The following is a 23,045-nucleotide window of genomic DNA, read 5'->3' as shown; positions in this document are numbered from 1 at the left end:
ATACAAACACCCCAGAGTTGAAGCAATCTGGCCAACCAACATCAGGAGCTGCAGAAAGTTCATCATATTTAAACAAATCATCAACATTACGAAGTACCATTACATCAGCATCAAGAAAAACACATTTAGTAAACTGTGTTAGATTCCAAGCATGTAGTTTCGAAAGTGTGCATTTTAACTCGGGTCGATTAAGTAATGAAAGATTTTTTGTATCTTTACTCTCCATGATCTGAATATCAACAATATTATCCCAATATTCTGAAAGTTCTTGCCTAAAAAAAAATATTACTTTATATTTCAATTGTTTTAAATGTCAGACAAACTTTATAATGAATGCTAGATACAGGATAAAAATCAATAGGCCTTGGTCATAGCATTAAACAGATCCTTAATGATGGTGAAAGCAACATACCAAGGAAAATAGAAACTTATATAAATTTTCAAATTTAAATGTGGATATGGGTATGGGTAGCTTATAAAATTTAAATGGTAATCTTCCTAGTAGTAGTGGACAAACTTAAAAATGAAAGAACAAATCCTCCTGGTTTTAGTATTACAAGAAAAATACTCAGTCCTGATTTGGAAAATATGTTATTGCCAAGAAGGGCATCTGGTTGTGAAAAATTGCTTTCACTTTTTTACAATTTTGCCTAAAAGTTTAGAATTACCAAGTATTTTAATAAAAAAATTCAAAACTTTGTTTTTCATTGCATGAAGATAAAATAAGTTTAAATTAAATAAGATTAAATTGCTTATCTGACTAACAAAGAAGCAGTAGTACACAGTTATTAAGTAAATTATCCACAAAAAAATGTTGACACTTCATATTATAACCACAATATTTCAAGATAGAGGCTATATGACAAGACAAACTGTGGATTGGTTTAAGACACAAGTCTGGTGATATCTCTTTTAACCAAACTACAAGTTTTTTTTTTTCAGATATTCTATATTCTGAGGTTCTTTTTTTCTGACTTTTCATTTGAAAATTTTCTATAGGTTTTCGATCAGCTTGAGATCAGGGCTTTTTTCTGGTCAGTTGAGTACACAAACCTTGATTTCTTGAAAAAGAACAAGTTTTTTTTACTTTGAAGTGTGGCATTGTACTGTTAAAAGATTGTTATTTTTTGAAATATCATGCTAGGAGCTACCTTTTTTTTAGAACTTCTAGATATACTTATATATTATTATTCTAGATATATATTTCTTGAAAACTAAAGGTTTTGCTTTTTGGCATAAAATGTAGCCAACCATAAAATCGTGCAGAGAAGCAAACCTATACCATTGTAGGATGTAGATGTTTCAAATTAGGAATCGTGTATTTGTGGTCACAACTTTGCTCTTCTTGACTTCTCACATAGTTGCATGATGTGCTAAACTGCTGGAATTTGCTTTCACCTGAAAAAATTACTTTCTCTCCTCTCACTTCTGTCCAATGCTTGTATTTTTTGCAAAATCTTTTCTTGTCTTGATTGTCATTCAAAGCAGACTTTTTTGCTGGTCTTTGAATTAGATGCTTTAGATTAAATTACAAAACATGTTTAATTGATCTTGCACTCACATAAACAGCATTTTCATATTGTAATTCTTTCATAATTACAAATTATGAAGACTTGGAATTTTTCTTAAAAACATACTTCACACACCTCACTCATCTGCCAGTTTTTTTTTTGGAAAACTTTGAAATTTTTTTAGCTGATTTATCTTGTTAATCTAATAATGCTGTCTACCAATTTACCATTAAATTGTAATACCGCCCACTAGGGTGCATCAAACCCCCAATAATTTTTTTAACTATTTACTTCAGCTTCGGCCATATGTATCCTGTGTTCCACTTCATAAATTATGACTCTTGTAAAAATTTGAGATTTTTCTGTGGCAAAAATTACTTATAGTTCCAGGAATTACTGAAATGACAGTCAAATGGACAAAAGAAAACTCAAATATTCCCAACAAGAATGACAAAATTAACAATATCAAACAGAGCACGGTACAATAGGTAGCTTTTAGAAACTGGAACTATGGGTATATAGTTAAATATTGTCAATTGTCATCTTCGTAATCTTCGACTGTTAGTGCTACTCATTTCTTCTTACAGCTGCGCAAACTTGGAACTTTCTGTCAGCCTCAACAACTTGCAGAATGTTCTGATAATTCACCTTGGATTTGGCTGCATCTAGAAAGTCTGCACTTAGTTTCACGCTGCATTCCGTACTGTCATTGATAACATTGACAGAAATCATCTTCATCTTTGATGACAGAAATCATCTTCATCTTTGATGACAGAAATCATCTTCATCTTTGATGACAGAAATAAACAGTGAACTGGCCAGTTTTCAACATAATTGCTAAGAAAATCCACGTTCATCTCTAAAAGACTGAAAATGTACCATAAACCTGCAGTAACCAAATCTCCAAGTCTTTTTGTGGCAGTGATTTCAGTCAGGAACTTGGGTTTTCCAAAGCCAGTTCCGTACCGATCATGTGGCAGAGCCATTCCATCACTAGACCTCGCTGCCAGAAGCTTCTTGGTACTGCAATTCAGGCTTTGAAACAATGTCACTGACTAGAGCAAGGGGCACCATTTCAGAACATAGGTACCACAGATGACGCTTCAGTGCTTTTATAGCTCTTTCAGATATTTCAGAACTCACTTGTGTGTACTTCAGAAGGCTCTGATAAAGGCAGAGGTTATGCCATTGGACATCAACAGCAGATCTACCAGTTGACCATCAGACACTGTATATCAGATACACAAAGGTGACAAAGCTGCGTAACTTCGTCTGCTGTGCAGCAGTGGTAATTGTTCCTGCCGGCAACAAACGGATCTGCTCTTCAAGAAGGATCATTTTGATGGAGTACAATATATTGGATATCCACCATGCTTCGTGGACTGCACCTGGTCGATGAAAGTGAAACTATCTGTTTTCTGGATCAAGGTACAGCAAACATAATTCACTGAATTCTTTATAGTCTTCTCGCTGATGCTCTATGGAAGATTCAGCAGCTGCTTCTGCACTTTCCTTCCACATAGTAATCTGAGAAACAGTTTGTGAATCATTTGAGAAAGATTGAGGGCTGAATGGACTGAGTTTCTCGCCGCTTCCATAAGGAACTGTGTCAAAGTACTTTTTAAATGTGCTAAATACAGTAACTTCTGGTGATTTTGATGCTTCAATATGCAAGTCATTAAAAATGTGTACTAAAATAACTTCTCCAACATTATGACAGCATGCAGAGCAAAGCAATGCACGGCCAATTCCGGTATTGCTGGCCTTAGTATCAAAAGTCATGTTTACTATTGACTCAATGCACAGACTGCATTGTAGCATTAGTGATGATATCTCCAGATCATTGATCTGTTCCTGGTTGACATTAGTGTTGTCGCCAACAGCAACCACAAGTCTTTCTTGTAAGTCATGTGTTGCCTGGCTCTTCATCAGTTTAGAATCCCAGTGCAAGGAAGCATACTTTTGGTGGAACCCATGACTTCTGAACTTCAGAATCAATTTCTTCATTCACCATACGTGTGGATCTGTCTGCTGTGGCATATGATACAGTAACTCTGCTAGCATCAACTCCTGATTCTTCAATAATGGCCTCAGTGAGTGCAGACTGTTGTGCAGGAGAAATTTACATTCTTGTTGCCAAAGATACATTTCTTGGAGATTTGAGAATGTTATAAGGTATATGAGCTGCCATTCCAGTGGGAGTGGTTTGATGGTGCGTTTTTACCAGTTTCTTTTCAGAAGTCTTGAAACAACTATCTAGAGAGCTAGAGAGCTCTACTGCACAAATAACAGATAGTGTAGCAGTAGCAGTAGCTGCTTCTTCTGCCTTTAGTCTGTTTTTTTCTTGCTTTTGCAGTTGTGCCTTCTTGCACTATAATTGTAATGCCAATTTCTTGTCACGGGAGCCAAATGATGCTGTGCGGTCTGTCTTCATGGACTCTAAAAACTTTTCGTCTTTGTCATTCTTCATGACTTTTTCAGCATCTTTTACCCATAGTGGAAATGTCAAACTGAGTTCTTCTGACATTTGTTCAAGCTTGACAAGTGCTGACAATTATGAACGACGATCTAGAGGAAGTTCACGAAGTTTTGCATTCTTTTCAGACAGTGCAATGATTTTTTCACAGGCCTTCTTTTCTGTTATTATTGGAATATTTCTTTTCTCAAAGAAAGGAATGACCTGCTTCAACACAATTTTTGCACTGTCACGTTTTGATCGCTTTATAGACAGGCCAGCTTGTTGATAAAACATGCAGCATCGCAGCACTTGTTCACTTGTTGGTAATCTGAACCAGTTATCTCTGCATCTGCTTCTGTAATACCGGCTCCTATTCCAAACACTGAACGTTTCTAACAAATCTTTTTTGGCGTAAATTTCACAGCAGGTTGTGCCTTGCTATTGGTACAGTGGTTGCTAACTCCCGAAAACACAAATAGAGTTTGAAACATTCTACAGTAAGTAAGAAGATATGAATTATAAAACTCTTCATCCGTGCTAAGTTAGTTATACAAATTAAGTTAGACATACAAATTTGCAATAATATTGTAATAATGCTGTAGAAAGCTATATTTCGTGCTTCATGTGAACCCATTAGGAATAATTGTATTTTTATAATATTTCACACAGTAACTACTTAACACCAAAGGAACATGTTTATTATAGGGCCATTAAGAATTTAACCTGTGAGGGAGATTGATGCACCCTACCACTCACCTACCAATAAAAAGGAAAAAAATGCACAAAAAATATTTTCTTAAAAGTATTTTACTTAATTAAACATACATAAATGAATCAGCAGAAATATACTATCAGTGGTTTATTTTCAAAGTGTTTTATTAATGAGAACCTAGTGGCTGGTGGTTCTTAGCTAGTTTCATAATATTTGGTTCAAAATTAGATAGAAGTAGCTTTAGGTCTCCTCTTTGTACAATATCAAGTTTGTTTCTTTGTTTTGTATAAATATGACTCACTGCATTAAATGCAAATATGACTCACTGCATTAAATCCAATTTCGACAAGGTAAGATGATGGAAAGGCTAAAATGAATAAATGTTGTGCTATTGCTCTGGACTGCATATTTGGAAATATTCACTTGTATGATTGTATTCACTTCGCCCTATGTTTTGTTTAAATACTTCTAGCTTTTTCATAAATGTTAATTGTTGACTTTAATCAAGTTGAAATTTGGTTCTGGTAGTTTCAGATTTAATTAGTCCATTTTCCCAAGTATATTTGACAAATATGAAACATCACATCTAATAGAATCAATATCCTTTGCCAAATCATCTTCACCAACAGAATGTAAAAACTGAACAATTGTGCCACCAAAAATCTGTATGCAAAAGCAGTCATTCAAATTGTTCTTCGTTTTTATTACATAACTGTCTGAACAGCCTTGTATTCAGTTCACGAGCTTTTATTTTGTTTACCAAACATACAACTAAACTAAAACGATCTCCCACTGAGGTTTTTGGCACAAGAATGCTGAGTTTAACGATCTCCCACTGAGGTTTTTGGCACAAGAATGCTGCCTATGAATAACGCAGTGTATTGCAAATAGGTTTGGTATTTCTTCTTTAATACAACAATAAATAACCCAATGTAAATGTAACAAATATTTTTTGTATTCTGCAATCTGCATTTATGTGTTTTGTTTACAACCGAATTCTCAAAAATGATGAATTGACGACCATAATGTCCCCAAATAAGACGCTTGTTAATTTATCATCGCTCATTTTAGACTTCATTACTTTAAAAATTATGAAAATAATCATTTAAAACAAATTATTAAAATAATCTCCCACCTATTTTAAAAATATTTCTGTCGCCAACTAAATCAACCCCAACGTCCCCTAGTGGGCCCTGTGAACCAGGTTGGGAATGCTTTAGTTTTTTTTCTTCATAAAAATATAAATAAACAAGCAATATTGTGTTGTTAAGCAACAAGAATATTAAAACTAAAGACCAGAAGAAACTAAATCTACTTATATTTTAATTTTTATAAATTAATTTTTCAAATTTAACTCTGTAAATGAGTGATAAGATTTTAACAAATGATTTTCATCAGACTATAAGATTTTCCTTTAACTTTTATTTTATTGATTTTTTTAAACATTAAGTAAGATTTACTCTAAGCTAGTTTAGAGCTTAAAAGACTCTTATATTTTATATTTTACCTAGTAATATCAATTAAATACAAATAACTTGGTATAACTTTTTTCACATTAAGTTCCCATCAATACTATCACATGGCTAGCAAATTAAAAAAATAATAAACAATATTGCAATAGTTGTTTGTAGTAATTAACTTAGTTTTGTTGGAGTTAAAGTCTTCAAGCCATTGCAAGCTCCAAGCTGTAGCAGAAGAAAGATTAGATTTAAGATCAATTGGTTGTTTCTAATCAATCGAAAAGTGAAGACTTTATTTGTCAAGACAGTATAAAGTTGAGACAGAAATAGACCTACTTAAAATGTACTCTAAGGTGCTTAATACATGAGAGAGGACGTTTAATAATTTTCTGAAAGTTTTTCCATTTATCCCCAGCTTATTAAGACCCCATTTGTTCATTAATTTTTACTCGTTACCAATAGAAAAAAAACATCTCAAAACTAAAACAAAAAAATCATAAAAAATATATATATATATATCAGTCACTGATAAGAATAAAAACTTTCAGTGTAATTAGGCTTTAAAATTGTTAACCTTTAAAAAATCTCTTAAATATCAATTTGTCAAAAATTAGGTTTTCATTTGTTTCTCACCATAGTTTAAAGCTTATATAAATATATTAAATTCTATTTTAGTTGATAAAACAGCTGTTAAAAAATGCACATTTGAATGTTTATTAGACTTGGGCTAAATTTCCCAACACATTTTTATTCCCCTGCCCTCCCTTATTTTAAGCATGCTAGAGTAAGGAAAATTGTTATTGTAGACAAGAACAATACAGGTGCAGAAAAAAAAAAAAAAATCAGGCAGGACCTTTCTAAATTGATTTCTTGCAATAATAAAAAGATATTTGTCTTTGACTCAAAAGAGATATTCTTGTAAAAAAGATGAAAAAAATGGTTATGGTTTAATATAGCAACTGCACAAGAAGCTCCAACTCCTGCTGAAAATGGGACTTTTAACAAACCTGGCCCCGGCTCTAGCAAAATTATAAGATTTAGCAAGAGTTGATAGCCTGGGCTAGGAAAAAAATTTATAATGCATACATTTACTATTTATTATTTATGCATACATTTACTATTTATTAAATACTTGCATATGTATGTATGTATATATATATATATATATATATACATATATACGTATATATATATCTATATATATATATATATATATATATATATATATATATATATATATATATATATATATATATATATATATATATATATATATATATATATATATATATATATATATATATATATATATATATATATATATATATATATATATATATATATATATATATATTAGGGTGGAGTGAATTTTAGTTTTATTTACAATTCGTTTAGCCTGGGTGTGCAAAAGTTGTCTATTCATTTCAGAAATACTCTGGAAAAATATCAATGCTCTAGGAAATTATCTTGAGGTGCCTCAAGACCTTTAAAATTTTAATGGGTCCCTAATATTATGTAAAAAAAAGAGTTTTTCAAAAGTATGTCATGTTGGGTCTCAAAAGAAGCAAAACTTTATAAAAAGTTCAAAAATAACAATTATTTTTAAAAAAAAATTGTTAGTATAGTTTATTGCAGAAAAAATGACCTTTTAAACTAAAAATGAAAAAAGTTAATTTTTTTTTATTATAATTTCAAAAAAATCTTAAATAATAGTTTTTTTATAAAATAATTGTTATTTTTGAAACTTTTTTTTACATAATATTAGGGACCCATTAAAATTTTAAAGGTCTTGAGGCACCTCAAGATAATTTCCTAGAGCATTGATATTTTTCCAGAGTATTTCTGAAATGAATAGAAAACTTTTGCACACCCAGGCTAAACGAATTGTAAAAAAAACTAAAATTCACTCCACCCTAATATCTTCTATATATATATATATAAAGGGCAATGTGTGTGTGTGTGTTTGTTTGTTTGTTCTGTATAGAAATCCAAACCGCCCGACCGACCTCGATGAAATTTGGCATGGGGGTAGTCCTCGAGGAGGAGAAGGTTCTTAGCTGGGTTTTGACCCCGTATCCCAACCCCCAGGGTCAAGGGGGCCCAAAAATGGGCCCCCCTGACCCCGGGATCAGAGGGGACCATTTTTTGGGCCCATTTTTGTGTACAGATATCAGGTAAGCCAGTTTAAATATTGGCCCGGGCAACGCATATATATATATATATATATATATATATATATATATATATAGAACCCTTAGATGTTGTCCGAAAGTTTTTTCGATATTTTGTTGACAAAAAGTAAAAATTAAAATGCAAGACCGGAATTTTTTTTTTTTAATAATGATAGACTGCCTGCCCCAACCAAACCCTCAGTCGATGTAGCAGCACTCCCTTGCGGGTCAGGCTATTTGTCAGTCGATGTAGCAGCACTCCCTTGCGAGTCAGGCTATTTGTCAGTCGATGTAGCAGCACTCCCTTGCGAGTCAGGCTATTTGTCAGTCTATGTAGCAGCACTCCCTTGCGAGTCAGGCTATAAGATAGTCGATGTAGCAACACTCCGCGCATGATTTACAGTAAAAAAAATAAAAATAAAAACATTTTATTAAAAAAAATAAAAATAAAAACATTTTATTAAAAAAAATAAAAATAAAAACATTGTTTATATTGTTAAAAACATTCAAAATGTTATAAAAACATTCAGAATGTTTTTAAAAACATTCTGGTCAATTAAATTTGCGTTTTTGTGGTTTTTTTAAAAAACGATTAATTTGTAATTAAATTAATGGTTTTTACTTTCGTCCAACACGGAAATGTTGGACGAAAGTCAAAAGTAATTAAAAGTGACGTATGTGTTGGCGTAAGAATCACTTTTTTCCTTCCGCTCTTCCTAAAGCCAACAAACTATAGAACTATATATATATATATATATACATATATATATATATATATATATATATATATATATATATACGTATATATATATATACGTATATATATATATATATACATATCTATATATTTATATATATATATATATATATATATATATATATAAATAAATAAATAAAATATATTTCAGACAACAGGCATGTACAAATTAGGTGCCAGGTCCATAGTTTTTTTTTTTTGTTTTTTTTTTAAAAGAAAAGTATTATTTTAAACTTTGATTAACTGAATTCATAGAGTGATTCACCAAGGTACAAGCCATCAACTGTTTACGAAAAGCATGTTTATAGTTTAAGATAATTGTATGAAAAGATGGTAATCTGAACTCTAAAAGCATGTAAGATATACTATCATATTTGTTGTATCCGAAAAACATTTTAACACATTTGTTGTAGCAATACTGAAGGTGTGCCATTGTTTTATCATTATAATTTTGCCACAAAGGAACACGATATAAACAAATGCAATATGCTTTAAACAGTTTAACCTTCACTCTGGTAGAGCAAAAACTCTCATAGAGCATAAAAAAAAAAAAAAAAAATATATATATATATATATATATATATATATATATATATATATATATATATATATATATATATATATATATATATATATATATATATATATATATACATACATATGCAAGTATTTAATAAATAGTAAATGTATGCATAAATAATAAATAGTAAATGTATGCATTATAAATTTTTTTCCAAGCCCAGGCTATCAACTCTTGCTGAATCTTATAATTTTGCTAGAGCTGGGGCCAGGCTTGTAAAAAGTCCCATTTTCAGCCAGAGTTGGAGCCCGAGTTACTAACTATTTTAGGTTCATTTTTTTTTAGAACTCATTGTATAGATAAGCTTGAATATTATTTTTTACAAACTTTTTCCTTTCATTTAGGTCAAAAATCTTTATACTCTTTTTTTTTTGTGAAAAAAAAAGTTAAGACTTGGAGCTTAAAAAAATAAGTTTGATAGGAAAGTCATCAAAGTTATTTTCAGATTTTATATTTTTATGGCAATGTTTAAAAATTAGTTATTAAAAAGCAATAAATTTATAATCATTAATTAAATTATTAGCAATATTAAATTTGATTGATTGATTTTTATGCACAGAGTTGTTTTATATAAACTTGTTAATATAAACTATTTCTTTAAATCGTTTCTATGTATTTTTTAAATTGTTAAATCTTTTTATAATTATCTATGAATTTTATTCTATAGTTAAAACTTTTGTAGCATCTCATCATCCCTAGGTATTTTATGTTATATTTTGTGAGCTTAAGGGATCTAAATGAATCAAGCCAAATGGTCTGGAAAAAAATAGTTACCTGATATAATGTTGCTAGTATGAAAGTTAATTAAGATGCTATCAATAAGAATTTTTAAATCTGAATTTACTCTTAGTAGCAAAACGATAAATTAAGATAAAGAATTTAAAAACATATTTCTGAGAAAAAGTGATACATCAGGCAAATTATTTATGAATTAATCAAACTTTTATTTACTTATATAATAAGAAATTTAAAAACAACAGAAATACACAATTTATATACACAGAAGTTATACCGTTTTGCAGTTGAAACATCATTTGTAACCATTAAAACAAGCTTTCGTGTTGTTTGGGTTAATTTTAATGATTTTCCGAGAACAATCGCTCCATCGCCATATTTATCATTTGTTATTAAACTTACATATGCTTCAGCCATCTTTATTTATTCACTTAAGAAACTCAAGGTTTTTTTATTAATAATAAAATAATGTTGTATATATAATAATTTTGATGGGTCACAAGCTTGAAGAACGACGCTGTTTTTACGGAACACAACTTTTAAGTGATATTGGCTATATTAGAAATTCTAATATTGTTTTAATGTCAAAACAGTTGAGTTAAAAGTAACTTGGACTAAAAAAGAACAAAAGATTGAGGTGATGCCGTTATTAACGCTACAACGTGATATAAGAATACATTATGCGTCGTTATAGCGTTCTTATATCACTTCTTAACAATGAACTTAAAGTTCATCGTAGAATGAAAGAATTCCATCGCTCAAAAATTAATTTTAAGTAATTCAGTAAAGTGGCATGTTTTTTTGCCATGTTTTAAACTTTCATACAAAGGTCAGTCCTAAAAAATCCTGAATATTTTTATATAAGGGATTCAAATTTTTCAAATAACCTGGACTCCCCCCCCCCCCCGCGCTCTTTTCGTAAATAAAAGAATGACTAAACGTCGGTTATTACATATTGTTCTCAATAGAAATATAACACAAAGCATATTTTTATGTAAGTACAAAGTTCATATAAACTTTCTGCTAACAATTTAAGTAACTGAATAAGATTACTTTTATCCTCTTTTTTTTTTTTAAGATTTATTCCTGTATATAATTGTAGTTGAACTGTTAATGTAAAATGTAAGTGTTTATACTGTATAACTATATTGCTAGAATGCTCCGTCTACTCTTAGTCTTTTATTGAAAATGAAGAAATTGAAAGTTAGTAAAACGATATTAAAAGATAAAAAAAATTAAATAATAAGAGTAATCTAATTTAAGTTAATTAATATCCTCAGCGATTTAGATTTAGTTTAGAATATTAATATACGGACTTTAATTGTTTTAAACAATTTTATTAATTTTATTTTAATTTGTATCCAACATTTTTTAGATCATTAATTAAAGTTTTTAAATGTACATTTACGCTACATAGTGTAATTGTATATATAAATAATATATACATATTATTGTATATATAAATAAAAGCGTAATGTAAGCGTATTTGTCACCACGAATTGCGTGTTTATGACGGCGATAAACACCTAACTTTTTTTTTTTTTTCTATTTTTGTTTTTCCAAAAATAAAAATTTGTATAACTTATATCGTTGATAAAATTGCAAAATTGCGTAAATGACCTTATTTAAAAAACGTAAGAACTAGAGAGTTCTATTATATTAAATTTTTAAATAATGCTATTGGTCAAATTTTAAAGTATTTATTAAAATGTGTGAATTAATGTCAAAAGGTAACAAGAGGACAATTTTCTCTGGCAGACAAAACTTTTTTAATGATTTTAAGCAAAGCTTTTGCATTTTATGTAAAGGAAATACCTCGTGCCAAAGATCTATTTATTTTTTTATATAAAATGTCTACCGCAGTTAAAAATATTCTTTCCGCATTTGTTGATAAAATACAAATAAAAAACACCGAAACTGTTTTAAAAATATTTAAATTAGAATTATCATTACTATAGGCCGGTAATACTTATAAGTGATATAGTCGAAGCATAAAGTTTAACACTAAGACAAGACAACATGCTTAACGTACAAGTTAAGTCGTAAGTTAACGTACAAGTTAAAAATGCGGCCGTGGCGCAGTGGTTAGAGCGCTTGCTTTATAAGCAAGAGATCCAGGCTCGAAACGAGCCTTGGACATATTTTCGCGTCACGGTAAGGAAGGAGGCGTGAACTTTCTGGTTAAATGCACATCCGCGGTGCTCTGTGACAAGACCGTTAGGTCTTCTTGGGGCACCAAAAAAAACTAATAAAAAAAAAAAAAAAAAAAAAAAAAAGCCCTTTTGTTTTCTTTATTAAGATGAGACCGAGAATAAAGACAAAGACGAAATAAAAATTCCTACACTAAACTAGGTCTAAAAATAAGATCACACGGCTAAAAATAACATCTCCAAATTTTTCTGAGGTACACAAAAACCCTTTGTTTTTGTGTACCTCAGGATTTTTTTAAAATAGTGTGCTTGAACAATCTTGAAAAAAAACTGAAGTTTCAACTAAAAACCTCTAAAAAAGATAAGTGCTCACAAATAAATTGTCAAAAACATGAAACAAAAGAGCAGTATGGCCTTTTAACTTTTAATTAAAAAATTAAATTTTTCTGTTTTTATACATTTACAATATATAATAGTATTATATTTCTAAAGTTTTGCCTAGCATAAACTATAAAATATTTTAAAAAATATTTACTAATTGGTAAATTTTACACACACACACACACACACACACACACACACACACACACGCACGCACGCACGCACGCACGCATACACGCACACACAAAGTAACAAATAAGAAACTCACAGTCTAAGGATTAGTGAACTTTACTATTCTCCTAATTTATTTCCCAGTAAACACACAAACGTTTATTAAACATCAAAACAACGTTTCGAAAAAACGTTCAGATTTGGTCGATTATCCGTTTAGAATGAAATCAAGATTAACGTTTAATAGTTTCTTTGATTTAGTTAACGTAATTTTAATTTATTTAGTTTTAAAACTTATATAAATTAAAATTGCGTTATAAATTTTTAACATTACTTAAGTAATAAGAGCTATATAGTTCTTGAAATTTATAAATAAGATATAGTTATAAAGACCTGGTCTTATTTTTTTTTTTTTGTTATATATAACTATTATAACGAAAAACGGAACGAGAATAGTAAGAAAAAAAAGTTACTTTTGTTGAAACACATTGATTTTTTATTTGATTTTTATATTCACTTAATAAAAACTGATTTAAACTGTTACGTTATAGTAAACTTTATTTCATCAAATTTAATAACCCTAATATTTTCTTCAGCTAAAATTTGTTGCTAATTTAAATCAAATAAAGTTACAATCACTTGACCTTAGTAATAAAAATTATTAATGCATTAGGTAGTCGTAAAATATTGAAAAATAATTTAAATTGACTTTTTCTAACATTTAATAAATAATTTCTAAAAACCGAGTGATATTAAATTTTATATTTTTAAATGTTAATTTAAAATTTAAAATTAAATTTGGAAAAAAAACTAGCATTTGAAATTACTTAGCTGTTTCTAAAACCTCCGGATTTTATGTCATAAAAAACATAGCACACGAAAGTTGAGAGATTCTTGAAATTTTTAAAAAAACTATACAAATAAGTTAATTTTAAAGCACGAAATAATTTTTATTTAAGATTTTTTCGTGCAAATGAAAGCTTGTTTTACAAGATTATGTCCAAAAATATTACGCAAAAAAACTCAATTGAAATTTAAATCAATTGCGTTTGATTTTTGATTTTGTACGCTGGATGATTAGTAAAAGTAAATATACCTTCCCTACAAATATAGGTTAATTGGCTATTTACTATTGCAAATTATTTTTTAATTTGAATATGAATATTGTTTATTTCAGTAAATATTATTAAAGGTAAGAAACTAATTAAACTTCATATTTCAATTTTCAGAATTGCTGTTATAACTTTTAGTTACCATTACCGCATTATGGCTACCTCATCGCGACGTAAAAATCCCTTATGGAATTATTTTAAAGTGAGTGATGAGGATGTTGGCAAAGCAATCTGCATACTTTGCAAGAATATTTTGTCTAGAGGAAGTAAAGACGCACACAACATGTCAACAACAAATTTACAAAACCATCAGAAAAAAATGCATTACAATATGCATAGCATGATGCTTTCTCAGACGAAGACTGTTAACCACGAATCTTCACCAGATCCAAATCCAAAGTCTGTAAAACAATTTTGCACTACTCAAACAACATGCTCAGATAAAACGGGCTCTGTTGAATCAGTGCAAATCATTACCAGCACAGCCACAGATGAAACGCAGGGATGCTCACAAGTGTCTAATAACTCAACACCTTCTTTTCAAAGAGCATCGAAACAGGTAACTCAGATAACTGTAACTAAATTCATTTATTATTCAGAATTCAAGATGTTATGATGGGATGGGGGAAAGTCTTTTCAAAATGAGGGAGGAATGATACATACTTCTATCACTTAGATCCGTCACTGGTCATTGTTAGTTACTAAATAATATTTATTATTCGTTGAATTTGTTTCAGGTCTCTCTGCGGGAGATTTTGCAAAGAAAAGAATTGTGGCAACTTAACAATCCAAAGGTTCAAGTTATTACCAAGCTTATTGGAGAAATGATATGTTTAGACTTGCAACCATACTGCATTGTTGAAGATAAAGGTTTTACCAGGCTTTTAAAAAATTTAGCTCCAAAATATACAATACCTAGTCGAAAGCATTTCTCCACGAAAGTCATTCCGCTGATGTATGAAACCATAAAAGCCAAAGTAAAATATGAGCTGGATCAAGCAGATTTTTTAAGTTTAACTAGTGATGGTTGGACCTGTCAGCACACATTTCAATCGTATTATAGTTTAACTGCTAGATTTGTGACCCACAAATTTATAGTTAACCATGTCATCTTACAAGTTACACACTTCCCTGAGTTGCACACAGGGCACAATATAAGCAAATTCATAAATGGAGCGCTACAAACATGAGAAATTCCCCATGAAAAGATTCATGCAATTTAATCGATAATGCAGCCAATGTAATGGCTGCCATTATAGAGTCAAATTTGGGCGATAAACATCTGCCATGTCGGATACATACTTTTCAACTTTTTATTCAGAAAAAGATCTTTAGAGAACAAGGAACAACAAGTAATGCAATTGCTGTTTTTCGAGCATTAGCAGGACATTTCCACCACTCATCCAGTGCTGTGACTAAACTAAAGGAAATTCAAGGTCAATTAAAATTGCCAGAGCACAAAATATTTCAAGATGTTTCCACAAGATGGAACTCAACATACTATATGCTTGAGAGGTTCATTGAGCAGAAAAAAGCTATTGAATTGTATTGCATTACCAGAACTCAAACAAATGCAAAGAATCTTACGGAAATGGCAACTTGCTGAAATGCTTGTATGCATATTAAAACACTTCGAAAGTGCTACAAAAGAAATGAGTAAAGAAACTGCATGTACATCAGAGATTATACCATTTATCTATGCAATGGAAAAGTTTCTTGACTATGCTTGTGACACGGCAACTGAAACCAAAACTATTGTTTATAAACTTAAGAAAGATTTTTATTGTCGTTTTTAAAAAAATAAGAATAATGTTGATTTGAAAGTTGCAATGATGCTTGATCCTCGTTTCAAGTTAAAGTTTGTTGAAGAAACGAATCATAATAGGTTTAAAAAGATACTCTATCTAGAGTTCTACCAATTTTGTTCTGAGTCTCATTTACAACAAGTAAAAGAAGTTGACTTCAGTGTATCAAGAGGTAGTGGATCAGACTCAGAAGGATCATTAAATTCATTTTCAGAATCTAAACTTCATGAGTCCGACTCAGATTTTGATGACCATAGCTCTCCATAAAAAAAAACAACTAATGAGCATGAACATATATAGCTTCTTCCACCAATTCGGTGCAAATGAGTATGCCCTACAAAATTCAAAAAGTTCTGACGGACGGGGAAAAAGAAAAAGAAGCACTAGTTCAATTGGAAAAACTCAAACAGTCAAAGAAAAATGGTAAGAAAAAAGAATCCATTTATGATTTACGTGTTGTTTATACATTAAATATATAAATTAAATGGAATTGTATTTCAATTTCTATATTTCATGGTACTTTTTTTAATTTTATGAAATATTTTTGATTTCCTATGCCGAAAATTATTTATAATTTATCAATAAGCAATTTTTTTTATCTCCGTTCTTTATTCTTTATAGTTCAAAAGACGGATAAGAGTCTTCTTTTAATTTGTTTAGTTGTTTAAAGATTAACACTTTTAAAAATTAAACCTAACATTATCACTTATATTGTATCAGCACCGATGAAGTCAACTTCTACTTTAGCCTTCCAATACTGCCAAAGAATGAATGCCCTTATAAGTGGCGGGGTGCATACCGTAACACTTGCTGTGATAAAGATACTTACAAGTTGGATTTGTCAAAGTTTTCAAAGAAAGTTTTGTGCGCGCCTTCTTCATCCGTAAAAAGTGAACGCCTATTTAGCACAACTGGAAACATATTTGAAGCAAAAAGAAACAGACTATTGCCAGAGCATGGAGAACAGATTGCATTTTTAAACTATAATATGCCTACTTTCATTGAATAAATTATTACTAAGTAAATAATAGACTTCGTAGTTCAACTGATTCATCTTTTTTAACAAAGTTTAACACAAATACCAAATTTTATGTTCAAATTAAAATATTAACTATTTTTACATATGTTTACATTTTTGTGAATTCTTTTAAAGTATTGACCCTAGATTACCTTAAGAATCAGTAAATGTCTAAGTCATTTATTGCAGACTGCGGAGTGATTTGTCGTCTATACCTGCTAGATATAAAGTAAAGAATCTAAATTTCACTCTCTAAAATTGTTTTAATTTTTTATAATTGTGCTTTTGTTTTATAATTTTCCTAAAATGGGCTTGTAGGCCAAAATATACAAGCCTAAAACATTGATCTATGATTTCAAAAACAGCTTGATTATTCAAATCGTGGTGGTTAAGTGTATTGCGCTTTAAAGTACATATGACTTTTGCCGAAGCTTCGGCCAAGTATCAGCTTCGGTACATCCCTAATTTAAAACAAACGTGACTTCCATTTAAAACAACCATGACGTTCATTTAAAACATCGTGCCAATTAATTAAAACAATCGTGATTTTCAATTAAAACATTAAACGCATGCGCAATCTCAACATTCTATATTATTCAAAAAAAAAGGTTTTATCTTAATATATAATTTTATTTTTTTATTCAATTTTTTAAAATTATTTAGAATTTTATTTTATTTAAAATATGTTTATTTTCCACTGTCGAGGTATGTCATCTGACCTAAGACACGCTTCAAAAAAGCTTTCGCAGTGTGTGTAATAGTTCGATAAGTTAACATTAGGAATAGATAAACATGCCTCACGGATTCTTGTATTTAGTTTATTTCTTCCAGCTGGGACCGTATTTCTACGCACGTTATTCTTAAGATAAAAAAAAATCTCTTCACACGGATTCAAGAATGGTGAATATGGTGGCAAATATTTTATTTGAATGTTCTGAGTCTTCATCTCAACATTATGATGTATTCTGACATTATCCATCACCAGGGTGAATTCTTCCACTGTCCCCAAAACTTGTATAACTTCATCAATAAATTCTTGAAACAAGTTGTCAGTTTGTCAGTCAACTGAGTTGACTGACACACTGACAGCTTCGCAGTGAATAATATTTAAACCATTGACGACAAATATCATCGAAACGTTACGCTGCCTAGGGCGAATGATTGGGTTTGGTGTTACTCCTCTTCTTGCCCATGAATGACTGCGAAACATGTGTAAATTAAATGGACTTTCATCAATAAAAACAGTATTTCGATAGCGATGAATAGGCGAGACTGAAGTATACCACCTAACATATTCAATTCGAAGATTTTTTACATTATCGTCGTTTCTTCTTTCATAAATTGGTCGAATAATTTTATATGTGTATCCAAGATTGGTCACCCATCTGATGAAAATTTTAATCGATACATTTACATTTAAAGCATGTTTAATTTTAATTATAGTTGTCGTTGCGTTATCGTTAATAAGCTCTTCAATTCTTCTTCTAATCTCTTCATTATAAATAACGTGATGAGCGCCACCTCTAGAACCAGGAAGTGGTGAATTTGTTTGATCGTTATTTCTTAAAATTGATTGTATTGTGTTTTGATTAACTCCTGTTAACGATGAAGCTTCAGATTCAGTTTTTCTTTGATCAATAACTAGATTTACAACAAGATCTCAAATGTTTTGGGAAACAGAATTTTGCGGCATGAAGATTCAGATTGAGCTTTTTGCGGCAATGAAGTTTCAGATTGAATTTTTCTTTGATCAACGACTATTCTCAAAACAAATTTTCGCGTAACAAAATTTCGCAAACAGAATTTCGCTGCATGTTTTAATGAAAATCTAATATCCACATGCGCTAAATATTTTAATAGGAAATCATGGTTGTTTTAATTATCATGATGCATGCTTTATTTGAACTGATGTTCAATTAATTAATTAAAGTTTCATGGTTGTTTTGCCAATACAGTATGTGTATAAAAAATATGTAAAAAAATATGGTTTTGCATCCATTTAAAACAAACATGACATCCATTTAAATTTAAAATAAATTCCATAAAATTATAATAAATTAATATAATATTAATAAAAAATAAATTTAAATAAATAAATATATAAATAAAACCTTATGAGAATTGCGCATGAGAATGTTGAGATTGCGCATGCGTTAAATGTTTTAATTGAAAATCACGATTGTTTTAATTGATTGGCGCGATGTTTTAAATGAATGTCAGGGTTGTTTTAAATGGACGTCATGTTTGTTTTAAATGGATGTAAAAACCGGTAAAACGTTTTCATATAGTGGGGATTTAGAGAAAAAATGTTCGTGCACTATACTTGTTTATGCTTCGATAATTAAAATATAATAAATGATCAAGCTTTTTGCAGTGGAAATTTTATAGTAGCTAATTCTATCAAACATTTTTTAAATTTAATCTCATTAGCAGAAAGTTAATGAGATTACCAATTATACTATGATTATAAAGATTACTAATAAAACTAATAAACTCATAAGCATATATTTTGGATCATTGTTTTCTCTGGTTTATGCACTATCAAAAATCTTCGTAGTATACCGTCTACCGATTGTTTATCGTGCACCTGTTCTTGTACAACATCATCTTCCACATTCGTATCCTGATCGTCTGATTTCGTAACCTGATTTGTAATCGCAAAAAAATAGTTAACATTTTAAATGTACATTCATTAATCAAAATTGGAATTACACAGAACAACTTTACATATAGAGGATTTTCTGAATAGAAGTTTTTCAAAATTTCCTGTTCCATTTATGTTTATTCTTGAAATTAAGAAATTAGTGACGTTACGACATAACATGTGCAGTGATTTTTACCAGCTCTGTTCCACCAATTTTCTTTAGCAAATGTAACTAAAATAAGCTAAAATGTATCTTAAATAAAAAAATAAATATTTAGTTATTAAACTTCTTGATTATAGCAAAGATGAATACCTACTGTTACACAATCATACTAACGTCTACAAAATGAATTTAAACTATTTATAAAACTTACAAAAAAAGTTCTTACAGCAGAACTTTCATAACAAGAGACTAGCTAGTCATATTTTTTAACTGTGTCAATGAGGCCATCAATAACTTCTATAACATCGAAATCCATTGGTTTGTTGGCATTTAGGAAGGTAGATTGTCGCGAAAAGAGCTTTTTAAATTTTACGAATTAAAATGACGCACTCGAAACTCGTTTATTATTTATTTATGAGTCCTTTTGCCTTCAGTTTTTGTAAGGAAGTGAATCTTGAAAACGCATATAAGTCTAATATTATTATTTAGCCAATAAAATATAATTTTTCAGCAGAAAAACGAAAATATTCTTTGTTTAACCGAGTCAAGGGTGCGTCGTTTTAAAGTCCGCCATTTATTTTACATATTTAATTAAAATTGTTACAATCAGTTGTACTACAATCAGTTGTAGTACAACTGATTGTAGGTAGTCACACTCTTGTCAGTTTTTAATTGTTTTTGATTGATATAACAACATTAGACTCTAAATTACTCTAAACAATCTAATCTTATCTTTAATTTAGTGATAAGAAGCTTTACAAATTATTGGCTTATTATACTTGAATAAAATAATAAATAATAATGTTCATGAGTATTTATGACTTCAACACAAATATTTACTTATAATAGTCTGCAATTACGTTATCTTTACGTTTAAAAATAAGCAGCCATCTTTTGTACAATTTAACATCCAAACAGGGGCGAGTTTTATCATTCACTAAGGAGATTTTTTTTTTTTTTGGGTTTATATTTGTTGCCATAGTAACTAAATTACTTTTATAAATAAAATAGAAGATTTATATATATATTTCGTCCTTTGAAATAAGCTTTACAATGTTTTACAACATAACAATATAAATTTTAGAGAAATTCCAATTGGAGCTGGCAGAAGACATGTTCTAAACATCCAGTCCACTTGTTACAAGTTTAGATATAATATTGTATATTTTGCATACACTTTTTTTTGTTTTTGTTTACATCAATATAGTAACATTACTTTGTAATCCATACTTATTGAAGAAAAATACATATTGAAAAAATAACATGTTGCGTCAATATAAGATAATAAATAGCTAAGGTTAAATAAAGGTTTTAAAAGTAAGTTTGCAATTGTTTATAATCAAAATTGAATATGTGTTGTTTTGTTGCACGTTTAAAATGTAGAATGGAAGTTATAGTCTTTATACTAATATAAAGACTATAACTATTCTATAGTTTTAAACTTGCAAAAAATTTGATTTTCGATTCTAACAATTAATATATTACTTGTTAGAGTCGAGTTCCACAATCGTGGCCCTTGGCAAGATATCAAGAAGTCAGCTTAATTTAATAAAGTTTTAGGTATGAGAAGGTTGTTAATTGAGTATTTAGTTTGGTATTTGTCGTTTATAAAAATAATTTGGTATTAGAAAGTAGTATTTAATTGTTTGGTAATATGAGATTCTTTAACGTAAACACAATAAGTAGTATGTTAAGAATATTTATTTCGAAGACATTAAGCACTCTAAGTTTTCTTAGTAGATATTATCTTGTTGGATGAGTGCTCGCTCAGATTATATTACAGTAATTGATGCAGTTGTGAACAAAAGAGAAATAAATATTGTTTAAACAAGTTGTATTAGGAAGATGCTCTGATTTATACATCATTGCAATAATCTTAGAAATTTTCTTTTCCACTTTTTTAATATGATTACTCCAGCTAACAATTACATTAAGAATTATACCTAAAAAGTTGGTTGAGTTTTTAACTCTTTTAAATTTAGTTTTATCATGATGTTTTAGGGGGAGGAAGGAAAGAAGGGGAGGGTGTCTGAATCAGAAGATTTTATAAAAAGGGTATTTTTTTTTTCTGCCTTTAGTGAGAGTTTGTTGGCCTTAAACTACTCTTTTTGTTTCTTTAGTTTTTGATTAACTTTTCTAAAAATGTCTTTGTGGCTAAAAAATGCTTACGTATTGCCAGCAAAAAGAACAAAGTTGAGTTTATTGGAAGATGAGAAGATATTATTAATACAAACAAAGAATGGCAATGTCCCTAGAATTTATCCTTGTGGGACCCCATAAATAATACTTTTAAGTTGTGTAATAGTATTGTCATAGGATAACACTTGTCTTCAATTATTAACATAGGAGCAAAACCATTTTAAGTTTTTGTTTTTTGTTTCATAATTATCTAGTTTATAAAGAAGAATCTCATGATCAGCTGTATCAAATGCTTTCAAAAATAAAAGAATACTCCTAAAATGTATTTATTTTTATCGAATCCATTTAAAATTTCATTTACAACCCTGACTGTAGCGTGTTGTATGTTGTTCTTGAAATCCATTTTAGTTATTATTTAAGAGGTGATGATTAATTAGAAAGTTAAAAAGTCTATTGTGCATTATGCGCTTTTATATTTTAGAAAAACAGGGTAAAATAAAAATTGGTTTATAGCTAGTAGCCATAGATTCTATGGTTATTATATAGCTTCATTATTGGAATTTTAATTTTTAATCATTTGCAAAAATTCAAGACAAAACTAAGTAACTAAATACATCCTCTGCGTAATTAAAAATTATTTCTTGTTAAGGAGAAATTTATTACTTCTTTATTTTGAAACATAGTATTCCATCAATAGCAGTCATAGTTTTCCAATATAAATTTAATTTGTTATAACTGTTATAATAGTTAAGATAAAAAAATACTTATACGAAACAACTTACAATTATTTTCATACTAGGGTGTATTAAACCATCCACCAAACCATTTTTATACAAGGGTGTATTAAACCACATCCGTTCTAACTATAAGATACACTTCTAATGTTTCCTTGAGATGTAAAATAACATAATACCAAACTTTTGTATAAAAAAACCAACCAACGTTATTTAACATACTTTTATCGATGAAATTTGCATTTATTGAATAGTAAATGAGGTGGTTTATTCTCTCCCCCCTCCCCCTAATTTCCTGGAAATGTCAGTTGACTAGTGACCAACGCATTCCTTTCATACACCTA

At 29.6% G+C, this 23,045-nt stretch overlaps 1 protein-coding gene across 1 annotated transcript in view; it reads right to left on the bottom strand.

Annotated features, from left to right (window-relative positions):
- The window catches only part of LOC100213497 (glycogenin-1), a 29,112-nt gene extending 18,055 nt beyond the window's left edge, over positions 1-11,057 (bottom strand). Inside the window, exons 1-2 of the mRNA XM_065788348.1 lie at positions 10,662-11,057; positions 1-272 (exon numbers count right to left, since the gene is read on the bottom strand). The exon at positions 1-272 is cut by the window's left edge and continues 66 nt beyond it. Of these exons, the coding sequence (XP_065644420.1) occupies positions 1-272; positions 10,662-10,801 (412 nt within the window). The 5' untranslated portion in view covers positions 10,802-11,057. The remainder of the gene's footprint in view (positions 273-10,661) is intronic.
- Positions 11,058-23,045: the final 11,988 nt, after the last annotated feature.

Source organism: Hydra vulgaris, chromosome 01 (genome assembly GCF_038396675.1).
Source record: "Hydra vulgaris chromosome 01, alternate assembly HydraT2T_AEP".
NCBI classification, from domain to species: domain Eukaryota; kingdom Metazoa; phylum Cnidaria; class Hydrozoa; order Anthoathecata; family Hydridae; genus Hydra; species Hydra vulgaris.
Note: the sequence above shows the minus strand (reverse complement) of the source record. Positions and strands in the feature narration are given on the sequence as shown.